The 15,088-nt window shown below is 43.5% G+C and overlaps 1 protein-coding gene across 1 annotated transcript in view; it reads right to left on the bottom strand.

Moving 5' to 3' along the window:
* Positions 1 to 15,088, bottom strand: part of LOC311228621 (mitogen-activated protein kinase-binding protein 1-like) — a 62,065-nt gene that overhangs the window by 21,280 nt on the left and 25,697 nt on the right. The window contains 9 exon segments of the mRNA XM_084314546.1: positions 952 to 1,027; positions 1,944 to 2,065; positions 3,577 to 3,647; positions 4,928 to 5,053; positions 6,208 to 6,299; positions 10,596 to 10,783; positions 11,471 to 11,614; positions 12,357 to 12,546; positions 12,815 to 12,975. Coding sequence (XP_084170672.1) covers positions 952 to 1,027; positions 1,944 to 2,065; positions 3,577 to 3,647; positions 4,928 to 5,053; positions 6,208 to 6,299; positions 10,596 to 10,783; positions 11,471 to 11,614; positions 12,357 to 12,546; positions 12,815 to 12,975 — 1,170 coding nt within the window.

Genomic DNA, 15,088 nt, shown 5'->3' with positions numbered 1-15,088 from the left:
ACTTTTACAGTGAAACCGAAAGAAGACATTTCACAAAACAGCTTATAACTTCATCAAACTTACTCTGATTATCCTACCACTGATAACATAGAGTCCTTACCTGACATCAGATGGTATCCAACTGGTATATTCCAATTCCTGATCACCATTCGAAAAAATCGACTATGGATCCAACGCGATACAGTAGAACTCCATGATCCGCGGGGATCTGAGGCTCCAGAATGAACTCTGGTAACCCCGGCTGGATCAGTGAACTGGAAAATGTGGAGTACCGGATTTTTCCCCCCATTCATTTTCATTGAGTCCATTCCAAAATCACTTATGTCATCTGGGAGACGACAGGGGGCGCTTTTTTCCACAGTGATCGCCGGCGCCCCTCGGCTATACTCGGGTAGGCTCGGGTGATGCAATAACTTTTCAGATCGCAAAAAAATAATAATAATAATAATTCCGAGAAATCTCGTGAGTGGCATGCAACCACCTATAAAAAAAACCTGAGAAATCTCGTGAGTGGCACTGAAAGTGTTAACAGACCCTTTACAACATAAAAAGTAATGTATACAGTAATTCATGTTTAGCTGTTATATACTGTCAGTCCTTGTATCAAAGGCTCAGACAATATATTTCAGAGTGAAGAAAAAAAAAACTCTTCAATCAAACAAAGTGGAGCAAAGGTGTTCAATCATGGATTGGGCCTTTAAGTGTCCGGCAAAGAGAAATCAAGCATGTCTCAAGTACTTCAGACTTCTGAAACCATTATCCCAAAAAAGATTGTTGGCCAGGTTTGCTCATAACAGTGTGACCACGCCTAAGGTTATGTGGTTAACTGTATGAATTCATTATGTGAATATGACTGAATCTATACTAATCTAACAACATTGTGTCTCGTTTATGCATCATGATCTCCTGTGTGAATGCAGTGTGTGTATTCCTATAGGAGGACAACGGTACCCTGAGCAGACTGCCATCTTCCCCCAGAGAGCCTTTGAACAGCTTCTTCTGTTTGCCACTGCTGATGTTGAACATCCTGCAGACAGGAGAGAGGAGGAGGTGGCTGAGCACAATATGTAACGCAGGAAGCACTCAGGTGCATTATTCTGTTCAGTTACGAGGGATATTACACTGAGATAGATAGATAGATAGATAGATAGATAGATAGATAGATAGATAGATAGATAGATAGATAGATAGATAGATAGATAGATAGATAGATAGATAGATAGATAGATAGATAGATAGATAGATAGATAGATAGATAGATAGATAGATAGATAGATAGATAGATAGATAGATAGATAGATAGATAGATAGATAGATAGATAGATAGATAGATAGATAGATAGATAGATAGATAGATAGATAGATAGATAGATAGATAGATAGATAGATAGATAGATAGATAGATAGATAGATAGATAGATAGATAGATAGATAGATAGATAGATAGATAGATAGATAGATAGATAGATAGATAGATAGATAGATAGATAGATAGATAGATAGATAGATAGATAGATAGATAGATAGATAGATAGATAGATAGATAGATAGATAGATAGATAGATAGATAGATAGATAGATAGATAGATAGATAGATAGATAGATAGATAGATAGATAGATAGATAGATAGATAGATAGATAGATAGATAGATAGATAGATAGATAGATAGATAGATAGATAGATAGATAGATAGATAGATAGATAGATAGATAGATAGATAGATAGATAGATAGATAGATAGATAGATAGATAGATAGATAGATAGATAGATAGATAGATAGATAGATAGATAGATAGATATGAGAGGGGTATTCAGTTCAGTCATGTTAGATGCCACTAAATCCTACACACTACACACTATGCACATGCACGTGCACACACACACACACACACACACACACACACACACACACACACATGTGCACACACACACACACACACCTTATAGAGCGGTCCTGGCAGCCCACAGCAGCATACTTGCAGGTGGGATCTATGCCCATGTCATACAGAGTAGTCTTCCTCACAACATGGTGGGAACGCCTGAACTGTGTTCCTCTCTCAGTCTGAGAACAAAAACGACAAACAACCACAACTTTGTTTATATAACATCTATCAGACTGAATAGTTCCTCACTAACAGCCTGGCCTGGATAAGAACTGTGGGTAAGAACTCTGGATAAGAACTCGGGGTAAGAACTCTGGATAAGAACTCTGGATAATCGGAGAGTCAGCATTGCCTTGGCTCGGGCTGATCGCTATACTAACTCGTTGGCTGAGTTAGGGGGAGGGGAGCCGTGGGTGGGTCCTGGGCGTTGTGGACAGCGACCCCTACAGTTCGGTCGGGGCGCCTGCTCAGCGAAGGTAGGATCTGGTGAGAGGTAGTGCGGCCTCCCACACGTTACACTCTCCCAGTGAGAATCTGCACGGCCAGGCTGGCTGCCGGCTGGCTGCACATGCGTCGGAGGAAAGCATGTGACAGACTCCGGCCTCTCGGACCAACAGTAGGGGAAAGTGCGCAACAACCAGGAAGGGGGTTGGGAATTGGCATAACGACTAACAGTGGGATGGGAGAAAAATCGGAAAAAGAAGGAGGGGGAAAAAGATAATAAAAAGTTGAACCATTGAAAGTTTGGGTAATTTGGATGCTAGACAGTCGTTATCTGCAAGTCAAATCATTAAGACACGACATATACATTACTGTGGTGATTTGTTTTAAAGCCTTTAAAAACAGACAGCATTATTAAATACAATAAAGAGGATAGTCATTTACTGTCTGTAGAGAGCTGGGACATGTCACTGCTGCTTTGCTAAATGACTACTCAACAAAACGTCTGAATTCCATAGGGAGGTTTTGCTCAGGGCTAACAAGCCATAGTCTGGTCTACAGCACAGAGCACTCTCTGTCTCTGCAATAATGGAGACTTATGTCAGGAGACATAGCGGTGGGACTAAATCATGACCTTCATTTAGTGATGAACGTTGTGCCTTTTGCAACTCTTACCATACAGAACATAACCCTAAAGAATGAAAGCTTTAAAGAAAGAATGGAGCAATGTGTTTCCGCTTCTCCATTTTGCCTTATACAGCATCTAACGAACAGGTCATATACTGTCAACGTTACTTAGGGCCAGTAGGAGTCGCTATTGTAACAACCAGGACTCATACCCCACTGGCTTCCCACCTGCAAACAATTCCAATGCCCAAGGGGATCAATAAAGGAATTTATCTTATCTTAGGGACGACTGACAAAGCCGGAGGTACCGCTGAGACCGGGAATTGAACCTGGGTCTCTACGGTGGTAGAAGAGTGCTTTTTCCTCTACACTACCCAGCCGCTCTGGGAGGTATTTCTAACAGATGCTGCACAAATTAAAAACTGAATGTGTGCATCATTGAAATGTTTTTGTTTTTAATAAATGCCTTTGCAATATCATTATTGGGTTCTTCTTTCATATATAATATCAATATACTGGATATTTTGTGCAGCCCTAGTATTATTATATATTATTATATATTATTATAAGGACGTGTAGTGTAGAAATGGAGATGTATAGATCTTATTTTGACCAGCCTTACCCTGTGTGCAGTACGGAAGTAGATGCTCTTGTCTGCCCCACAGCTAATCAACCGCACCTTGTTGTCGTTGGCTAAAGAGAAAAGTGTGGAGGTTACCAGACTACAAGAAAACAGTTGGAAAGAAATGTGCCTACATACTGTGGTAAACAGATAGACACCTACATACTGTGGTAAACAGAGATAGACACCTACATACTGTGGTAAACAGAGATAGACACCTACATACTGTGGTAAACAGAGATAGACACCTACATACTGTGGTAAACAGAGATAGACACCTACATACTGTGGTAAACAGAGATAGACACCTACATACTGTAGTAAACAGAGATAGACACCTACATACTGTAGTAAACAGAGATAGACACCTACATACTGTGGTATACAGTGGTAAACTGAGAGAGACCTACATACTGTAGTAAACAGAGATAGACACCTACATACTGTGGTATACAGTGGTAAACTGAGAGAGACCTACATACTGTAGTAAACAGAGAGAGAGAGAAAGATACATACAGTGGTAAAGAGAGAGAGAGAGAGAGAGAGAGAGAGAGAGGGAGAGAGAGAGAGAGAGAGAGAGAGACCTACATAGATACTGTAGTAATCAGAGAGAAACCTACATACTGTGGTAAACAGTGTTGAGACCTACATACAGTGAGAAAGAGAGAGAGAGAGAGAGAGAGAGAGAGAGAGAGAGAGAGAGAGAGAGAGAGAGAGAGAGAGAGAGAGACCTACATACAGTTGATAACAGTGAGAGGGAGAGACCTGCATACAGTGGTAACAGAGAGAGAGACCAACATATAGTGATAAACAGAGAAAGAGAGAGAGAGATAGAGAGAGAGAGAGAGAGAGAGAGAGAGAGAGAGAGAGAGAGAGAGAGAGAGAGAGCCACACACAGTGGTAAACAGAGAGAGAGACACCTACATACAGTGGTATACAGAGAGATGCCTACACACAGTGATACAACCGTATGCACAAGCTTCTCTTAGCTGCTGGGCAGTACTGCTAACAGTCATTTCCTTCCTCCAGTGTTAGCCCTGTGTACATCTGTGATACTGAGATTGAGTGATGTGTTTATATTTGATTAGTGATTTATCTGTGTCATTGTTGCCTGACATTGACATACAGTATGTATCATCATCAGATAAGGTTCATTTGATGGGTTCACTCGTGTGTGTGTGTGTGTGTCCCCCTCCTCCCCTCACCCCCTCCCCTCACCTTGCATCTATTCTGATTCAAGATGGCGTACCTATACAGATGGTCACATCAGTTGGAATGAGTGAACATGAAAGCCTGGACTAAGAAAAGGCTGCTCTACAGATGTTGACCTCTTTTTTATTTAGTGGCTCACCAGCGAAGCGTACGGCTGTGATGGATGCAGAGTGCTCATCCAGGGTTTGAACCAGACCGTAGTCTTTCTCAGCATTCAGGACGTGGATCAGACGGTCTCGGCTCGCCGTGGCCAGAAGCTTCAGGCCTGAGAGACAACAAACACAGTGGGTGAAACGCGCTTTACCATTAACCCTATCATTACGACACTACAGAAGGTTAACCTTTCACTACCAAACCGTCTGTAGTGTGGTAGTGAAAGGGTTAAGGTTTGGACTATCTTTATTTGCAAAGTACTTTTATTTTGTCTTCCTGTATACCAGGAATTGGTCCTCTGCATTTTACCTAACTATGGAGGAGCAGTGGGCATCCAGAGTCCAGCACCTGGGGACCAGTACTAACGTTACACCAACTCTAGTTACCATACAGAGTCCAGCGCCTGGGGACCAGTATTAACGTTACACCAACTCTAGTTACCATACAGAGTCCAGCGCCTGGGGACCAGTATTAACGTTACACCAACTCTAGTTACCATACAGAGTCCAGCGCCTGGGGACCAGTATTAACGTTACACCAACTCTAGTTACCATACAGAGTCCAGCGCCTGGGGACCAGTACTAACGTTACACCAACTCCAGTTACCATCCAGAGTCCAGCGCCTGGGGACCAGTACTAACGTTACACCAACTCTAGTTACCATACAGAGGCCAGCGCCTGGGGACCAGTACTAACGTTACACCAACTCTAGTTACCATACAGAGGCCAGCGCCTGGGGACCAGTACTAACGTTACACCAACTCTAGTTACCATACTACAGAGTCCCGCGCCTGGGGACCAGTACTAACGTTACACCAACTCTAGTTACCATACTACAGAGTCCCACACCTGGGGACCAGTACTAACGTTACACCAACTCTAGTTACACTCACTCCATGCACAGATACACTCCAACTTGTCTACATGCATAATACACTCACTCATGCACAAGCAAACGTGCATCCATGCCAACTCTAGTTACCATACTACAGAGTCCCGCGCCTGGGGACCAGTACTAACGTTACACCAACTCTAGTTACACTCACTCCATGCACAGATACACTCCAGCTTGTCTACATGCATAATACACTCACTCATGCACAAGCAAACGTGCATCCATGCATATGTAAAACATGCAATGCGGTTGAGCACATGTGCACATGTGCACACACACACACACACACATTAACGCATGCATGGACACACGCACACACGCGCACACACACACACACACACACACACACACACACACACACACACACACACCTGTTTCTGGTTTGGAATACTCCAAACACAGAATTTCTGCATCATGAGCCTCCACTTTCAGAATCTCCTCCATATTCCCGAGGTTGTGAACCCTGCGAAGCACACACACACACACACACACACACACACACACACACACACACACACACACACACACACACACACACACACACACACACACACACACACACACACACACACACACACACACACACACACACACACACATTTGGTACACACAGTTTATAATAAAGTAATGAGGTGTCTCATCTGTCCCTCTTGTCTGATATAAAACAATATTTATAATAATAATAATTTAAGATCACACCCATGAATCAATATTGTGCAGCCCTTGGAGTCAAACTCTTTTACAAGTGTACTGTACAGTGTACACAGTATATCTTTGTATATGAAAGGCCATATGGGGTAGCCAATTAAAGGGGAACTATCTTATAAATGGCCTTTTTCAGTGTTTAGCATTGTTTCCTAGCTATGTGGACTTATATTAATAGGATCTATGTCTCTAATTCTCATATTGGCACATTCTTCCAATTCTCCTCTCACCCTCACTGAACTGAGTCATCTGAAAATGTGCATATCTGTGATGTCAGAGATTTCTCAGCTGCATAATAATGTGGCAGTTGGCACCAGGCCACACAGTGGTTGGAGTCCAGCCTCAAAACGGCTTAAGATCTTGAGGTAGAGAAATGCTGTTTTTGAGTACTTGATTAAAAATACAAAACAACAAATTTTTTTTTAAACTTACAGAGGTGTTCCATAGACTCACAGGAATTGTGTAAAAGTGCCCAAATAGTGGAAGAAATAGTAAAATAGTTCCCCTTTAAGAAAAAGACATGGAGGAGCAGAGACATTCTCTAGTTGTTTGACTCTTGACACAAGGAATGACAATCGACAACAGGTAAATAAATGACTATATTTACTGCATTGTGTGGCTGTAATAGATTTGTTTACGTTGGTAATGTTTGTTAACACTCGTCAAACATATCACTCACCCCCAGGCAGAACCATCATCAGGAGGCATTGATCCAAATACATTGACTTCTTATCAAACCTGTCACCAGCTCTGTGGAAGCATTATCTCCACACCATGCATGTGTTAAAGAAGCTTGAGGAGATGCAGTGTGTTGTCTTAGTCACTGTGGGTGTGGTCTAGAAAACATAGAACCTTGTGATGGTCTAGAAAACATGTTGTGATGGCCTAGAAAACATAGACCCTTGTGATGGCCTAGAAAACATAGACCCTTGTGATGGCCTAGAAAACATAGACCCTTGTGATGGCCTAGAAAACATAGACCCTTGTGATGGCCTAGAAAACATGGACCCTTGTGATGGCCTAGAAAACATGGACCCTTGTGATGGTCTAGAAAACATAGACCCTTGTGATGGTCTAGAAAACATAGACCCTTGTGATGGTCTAGAAAACATAGACCCTTGTGATGGCCTAGAAAACATAGACCCTTGTGATGGTCTAGAAAACATAGACCCTTGTGATGGCCTAGAAAACATAGACCCTTGTGATGGTCTAGAAAACATAGACCCTTGTGATGGCCTAGAAAACATAGACCCTTGTGATGGCCTAGAAAACATGGACCCATATGATGGTCTATAGGGGTTCCCAACCTTTTTCCCCCCAGGGACCCCCAAACATCTCTGATGAAATTCCTGGACCCCCCTCCTAATAAAATACCATAAAATACTTTTTTTTGTAATTTTAATACTTTTTTTTTCATTTTTTTTTTTTTTCATTTTAATAACAAACTGCTTATACACAGGCATATGCATCATAATTAGACCCACTATGCTTCTTTGACTTGTGCCTTCAATCAACAAATCTCATCTTGCACCATATGTATTTCAAAATGTTGGCCAATATTCAAATCCTGTATTCATCCTCTCAAATCAGGCCCTAATGGTGAACGGTTTGCATTTATGTTGAATGAAGTAAGAATCCACTGCAGTAAAAATATCCTCACCTCGAGTGGTGGTAGTAAGGTTGACTGACATGAGAATGTCCTGCTTCAGATCCTCATTTTCGATATACTGCACATAAACGATGAGCACAGCCTCGTCTGCGACAGTTGTAGTTTCATCAAGTTGTATGGCAAATGGACCCTTTCTAAGCTTTTCTGACAGCTGCTGCTCGCAATCACTTGACATCTTATCAATTCGGTCTTTCACTACATTGTTCGAGAGTGGTACTGATTTTAGTTTATCCGCCACCTGTGGGCCGCACAGTTTCTAAACCATTTTGATGCAGGCTGGTTTGATGAGCTGCTCGCCAATATTGTGCGGTTTCTTTGCTTTTGCAATTAAAAGCGAACACTCAAAGGAGGCTTCGGTAGCCTTCTGTAAATCACTGCCACCCCTGCTCCACGCTACTCTAACATCAACGGGCTTGTTCGCCTTGAGAGACTGTTCTTTCCTCAGAAAAAAGTCCGGATCCTTCCCAACGGTTTCTGGGTGCTTAGACGCCTGATGTCTCTTCAGCTTGCTGGGCTTCAGGCTCGAGTTTGCCAACTTTTCTCCACAAATCACACACTCAGGTCGTTTGTCTGGTCCCTCAGTGAAGCCCATGGTGATGTAATTTTCGCGATTGCTGTAGGTCCTAACTTTTTTTGCAGATGAGCTGCCGTCATCTCCTTTTCGTTTGTCACACATTTTTGCCTCTGGCGGCTGACTGCAGACGAGCCGAGAAAGTTAACTAGCGTGCTAGGCTAGCTACGGAAAGTGATACAGTCAACTGATTCGCGTTTTAGCGGCTACCCGGTAGCCTACTGTTAACGTTCAAAAATCATGTCTAGATGTTTATTTATTTATCTTTATTTTTTATTGTAGTGGAGAGACTATTCGTGCTTCTGATGATAAAAATATGCTAAATTATTTATTTATTTAAATATATAGATGTGTTGTGTACCTTTTAGTTCCGCAGAATAGTTTATTGCTGCTAGAGTGGTTTGTTTAATCGTTTTATACTTGTTATTTTGTAAAACATAATTTTTTATTTAAAGATATGTGTGTGTATTAATTTATATATACGTATATATTAACAAATTGTTCTAAATAAATAATAATGATAATAAATAATTTGAAGTTTGGACACGTTTTTTAGGTAGGTACATTTTTACAGACTAAAGTACAGAAAAAAGGTACCGCTGTGTACCGGTATCGGTTCAAATGTGAACGGTACCCAACCCTACCTGTCCTCCTCAAAGCCTTGGTTCCTAAAACCCACTGTGCACTTTCAGATGTGCCTCTTGCAACCATTGCAACAACATCCCCGGACACAACACATTTGTGGATTGTTTTTAGTCAAAGGATTTCAGTGCAGAAGCGTCGCTAACTGCAATACAACACATGTTATGTATAGACCCGAGTGTGGCTGTTTCTACGTTGGCTGCACAAAAGCAAGCTGCGGGAGAGATTGGCTGAACATGAAGACGCCATCAGGACCGGCAACACAAACGAGCCCATGGCACAGCATTACGGGGCAGCAGGCCACACCAACCCAGACGCTTTGAAAGTCACAGCCATTGAGGTCATCCCAACATTTGTATACGTTTTCTGTGTTGCTACTCTATACTGTATTAATTAGTTTTTGCACAGCATGATGCCTTTTAGGTGTTTTTATATCACCATTATCCTCTCAGTACTGTGTGTTGTTGTTATTATGTGCTTTGACGTAATTCTGAGGGTCCTCCATTTTGAGAATTTCTGTATGGACTTATTATTATAAGTAAGCCTATTTCTGCCTCTAACAGCCTGCTAGCTAGTTCTATCACTGGTTAAGCTTGGCGACTCTTTCGAAGTTGGTTAAGGTTAGAGTTTGGAATCAGGGCTGGTGGTCTATCGCCCTGCTCTAAACCAAACTCTAACCGTAACCAACTTCGAAAGAGTCGCCAAGCTTAACCAGTGATAGAACTAGGCGTCACGCGATTGGCGCAGAGAGAAACATCAGTGGCCAATCAGATTGCGCATCCCGAACGCGGAAGTGAAAGTCTGTTAGGGAAAATATACACGCTACCTGGACACAGTCAGCCTTGTCTGCCTTATCCTTTAAAGTTTTCTCATGTTTGGTCTCAAAATGGCTTTTAACACTAAATGTTCAGCAAACAACAACAGACTGAGCCTTCTGATTGGCTCTGACCCTGAAATATCCCTGATATATCAGTCAAACTACCATAAACTTAGCAACTGTCAATGGCTATGAAAGAAGTAACTCGGCATGGGGATGAGAGGACACTTCAACACTTCCAAAAAGCGACCTCTCTGACACACTTGCTAGTGTGCCATTGGTTAAGATACCGCGTGCCAATGGTGGCACTCATGTCTAAGGTTGCTGACCCCTGCTTTAAACCCTCCTGACATACCTCAGCAATCCATTTCGATCGCCAGACGCCAGGTGTTTTCCGTCTGGGCTGACACAGATCGTCCTGATCCCTGACCTGCTCTCCGCCGTCTGTCCGTCCGCTGCCTTCTCCGTGCTCACACATGCAGTGCCCTCAGAGTCCAGCAGGGAGGCAGTGTTTTCATCCATGTAGATGACCTTCAGCAGATCCTGAAGGGCAAAGATGGTGGTGATGATAGTGGTGGTGGTAGAGTTTTCAATTGACCTATGGCAAACCCGCCCTCTTTTCTTGATCATCCAATCACAACTGTTGCTTTCCTTGGACAAAATTGTGATTGGGGTTTGTGATAGGTCAATTCAAGATGATGACGAGATGTAGAACTATATAAGCTACATAAACTATATATAGTACTATATAAACTATAAAATATTTTGAACACCCAATATATGTAAATGTATGCGATTTGTGTGTATGCAAACGTATAGTTAATCCAAATATTTTGGAGTATGAATGATATAAAATATACTGTCTTCAGATGGGGGGGGGGGGGGGAGGGGTAAAAACATTACTCTTTTAACCCTTTCACTACCACACTACCAAACGGTTAACCCTTTCACTGCGACAGTACAGAAGGTTAACCCTTTCACTGCCACACGACAAAGGGTTAACCCTTTCACCACCACACTACAGAAGGTTAACCATTTTACCGCCTGTAGTGTGGTAGTGAAAGGTTAACCTTCTGTAGTGCGGTGGTGAAAGGGTTAAAATGCTATGAATTAAAAAGTGTTTTCCTCTGAGGGATTTGTGTATTGATTTGATTCCCTCTCAGAGTTGGATCAAATTGATTGATAAAACCACACAAACAACAAACAAAACACTATGACGTCCCAACTCACGTTGCTGAGGACGTTGTGTGGGTGAGCGTGTGTGTGGCCCTGGGTGTCCGTGCACCACAGTCTGACGGTGTTGTCTGCAGAGCAGCTCAGGAACACCCCGGACGCCAGGCCAGAGTCGGAGCCCTCAGGAACATCTGGGAACATCTGGAGAAGACCGACACAGGACACATAGAATGCATGAGGATCAGAAGGCTTATTGACCATTATTCACACGGCGGCCATTTTGCTCTTATGTCATGCTCCTTTTTCCGGAAACCCAACCTGAACATGACATAAGAGCAAAATGGCTCATTTAATCTTGAAACGCCTGTTGTTTTGATTACCAACACACTAGGAAGAAGATCTTAGTTTTGCTACACCGTTACAGCTACACTGTTGACGTCGGGTGACCTGATCTGCAATGCTAAGCTATTTTTGGCAAACGATTTTAACTGCCGCTTCAAAATTGTAATTCCCCTGCTTTATCAGAGAGAGAAATGTATATTAGAAGGCCTTGTTTACAGGACCACAGCCTGCATGAACACAGACGAAGCTAGGAGCCATCTATTACTAAGCCATTCCTATAGCTGATAACTCAAGAGATGGGAACAGCTGGACATCACCTGTGAGAGGTTTATTGTAGTCTGTAGCTAATCATTCATCAAAATCTATGGCCATAATCATTTTTGTAAACTATTATCTATTCTAAGTTATTTTATTAAAAGAAATTCTAAACCCTATCTAACCCTATCAGGAGAAATTGACATGGAAGAATAAGAACTATAAACAACTATTCATAACAGTGATTACAGATACAAATAACATCACTGAAAATAGCTATTAGACTCACAGTGCTCAAAGAACTGCACTGATTACTTGTTCATTCTCCATGTGTGTGTGTGTTTACCTGCAGGTCCCAGACACAAGCGCTATGGTAGAGGGCGGAGTGCACCTTCCCCACCCTGTGGACGTCACGCACATCCCACACATACAGGCTGTGGTCGTTGTACACACAGGTAAGCCAATGACTGACAGGGTCATAGGTCACCGCAGCAGAGTCTGGGTAACGGGTGGCCGTCTCGGCGGAGAACAGATGGCTGCTGGGACACAGGATGAAATGCATGTTTTGAATAATTGTTTACAGATTGTTCCTTTTGGAGCGCCATATTCCTTTTGACTGTATCTTCTATGGAGAGATACTAAATGTCTCAAATTGACAGATGGGGACCGGAGAGGGTGCCAACTGAGACAGAAGGTACTGTGATAAAAGAAGAACTGGTCCTGCGGTGGACCAGGGCCAAGGAGAGGCAGCGCCCCCCCGTCCCCGTACCCCCCCCCCCCCCGTCCCCCCCAGCGGCGGCTCACCTGTCCTGGGTGAGGGCTGAAAGGTCAGTGCCCAGCGGGTGTGGCCGTGGTAGGGTGCTGATGAAGCGCAGGTCGGCGGGGCTGAAGGCTCGCACCGTCCCGTCAGCACAGCCACAGAAGATCAGCTCCTCCGACACGGACAAGCACTGGGCCACGCTGGTCTGGGGGACGGAAGGTGACACAACAACACACGTTGTCTCTTATATTTCTGCTTTTCTTTTTCCATGTCCCTGATTAAAATTAAAATCTTTGGGGACCAACATACAGTAGGCCTTTGAGCATTGCAGAACTTACATTGTATATAACAGCATAATAAATGTATGTATCTACATAGTCACACTCGATAAATAGTTCATAGTCAAAATCATCCTATCAATAAATAGATTATAATCCAAATAGTTCTGTCAATAAATGCTATATTGTCCAAATAGTCCTGTCAATTATATAGTACAATAGTACAAATAGTACTTTTTATGAATTCTAAGTTACAGTAGTAGTAGGTAAATGTGTCCTCGTGAGTCCAAAAACATCCCGTCGTCGTCCTCTTCCTAATGGCTACTCCCTAACAGAAGGCAGGGTCAGGACACCGTTACAGCCTCTAGACAGAGTACCACAGCTGGACCCTGTCTGTGACTACAACAGACACAGCATGAAGAACCTTGCATCTGCAAGGCTCTGGCACACTGACTACAGTGTAGATATTACATTGTGTTTAATACTAAACACTTGGCAAGGTGAATTAAGATACAGTAAGTTCAGTTATACTTTATTATGTCCTTGGGGGACATGTGTCCTCTACATTTGACCCATCCTAACTACTTAGGAGCACTGGGCAGCCACAGTGCAGCACCCAGGGACCAACTCCAGTTGTAATGCCAGTACCTTATTCAAGGACAATGGCAGGAGTACCGGTATGTACCTTATTTTGGTGTGGGAAAAAACCAACGCAAACACAGGGAGAACATGCAGATTCCATGCAGAAATCCCCCCTGCCGGGGTTTGAACACAGGAGCTTCTTGCTGTGAGACAACAGTACTAACCTGCGCCATAGTGCCACCTAATTACCCAAAAAGTTATATTATGTGAAATTACCCTTTGAGAGGTAAATCATTTTGAGGTGGTTGTAGTAATAGCAGTAGCAGCGGTGGTAGTAGCAGTAGGTTTTGTGTTCCTGGACTTTAGTGTTTTTTCACCCTTAATGGGTCAGTGTTGCACTTTTCTGTTGTATTTAAATAAATCATGCCCTTGTTTTTGGCTAACTTTGAATACCTGTCTGTGTCGTGCAATTGGGGTCGCATACAATCCCTAACAGTTACGACCTGGCCCTGTCGACGACCCCAGCCGGCACAGACAGTGTATTAGAGAGCCCCTGCAGCTAACCGGCTTCCTCAGCTAGTCCAGCCGTCTGCTAGCTTAGCCCCTGCAGCTAACCCCATGTGTTCTCATGCTAGTCTAGCCATTCTGCTAGCTTAGCTCCGGCAGCTAGCACAGCCTCTATGCTGATGTATGTGTTACAGCTAGCATAGGCCCTGTTGCTAGTAATGCCCTGGCAGCTACCCTGTCCCTCTGCTAGCCCCACTTTATGTGTAGCTTCGCCTGCTGCCTGTTATTTTTCTACAACGGAGTTCGGCGATTTGCGAATCTGATTGGCCAGTGTCATTTCTGGTCATGTGACATGTACGCCCAATCGTGGGACCGCAAGTTTCTACACTGGTTAGGCTTAGGCGCTCGTTCGAAGTCGGTTAAGGTTAGAGTTTGTCTTAGAGCATGGCGATAGAACGCCTGCCCTGATTCCGACGGTTAAGCTTAGGCACTCTTTCGAAGTTGGTTAAGGTTAGGGTTAGGGTTAGGGTTAGGGTTAGGCGATAGAACGCCAGGTGCTTTGCAGGCTGTTCGACGCGGAAATGGGCAAAGACACAGCTCGTCACGCTATTGGGCGCTCATGTCACATGACCAGAAACGTCAGTGGCCAATCAGATTCGCAAATCGCCGAACTCCGTTGTAGAAAATATAGACGCTCCCCTGCTAGCATGGCCTCCATTTTTTGTTTGTTGCTCTGTCATGTCCCCTGCCCCGCTCTCTGAAAAGATGTTTTCCCCACCCCTGTGGTCGCCAGGTGGCTCCCGTGGAGGGGGGGTACTGTGAGGGCTGGGTAGGACTGCATGCTGCCCAACGAGGGGGCGTGCCGAACTTTCTTCCTCCCGCACCTATGAGTGGTTGGCAATCAGCTCCTCGGGAGAGTATTAGTACTGCTGGTTGCCTTCCGCTCCTTGC

The sequence above is a fragment of the Notolepis coatsorum genome (assembly GCF_963971535.1).
Source record: "Notolepis coatsorum genome assembly, chromosome: 5".
NCBI lineage: Eukaryota > Metazoa > Chordata > Actinopteri > Aulopiformes > Paralepididae > Notolepis > Notolepis coatsorum.
The sequence above is the reverse complement of the archived record's forward strand: the minus strand, read 5'-3'. Positions and strand labels throughout refer to the sequence as shown.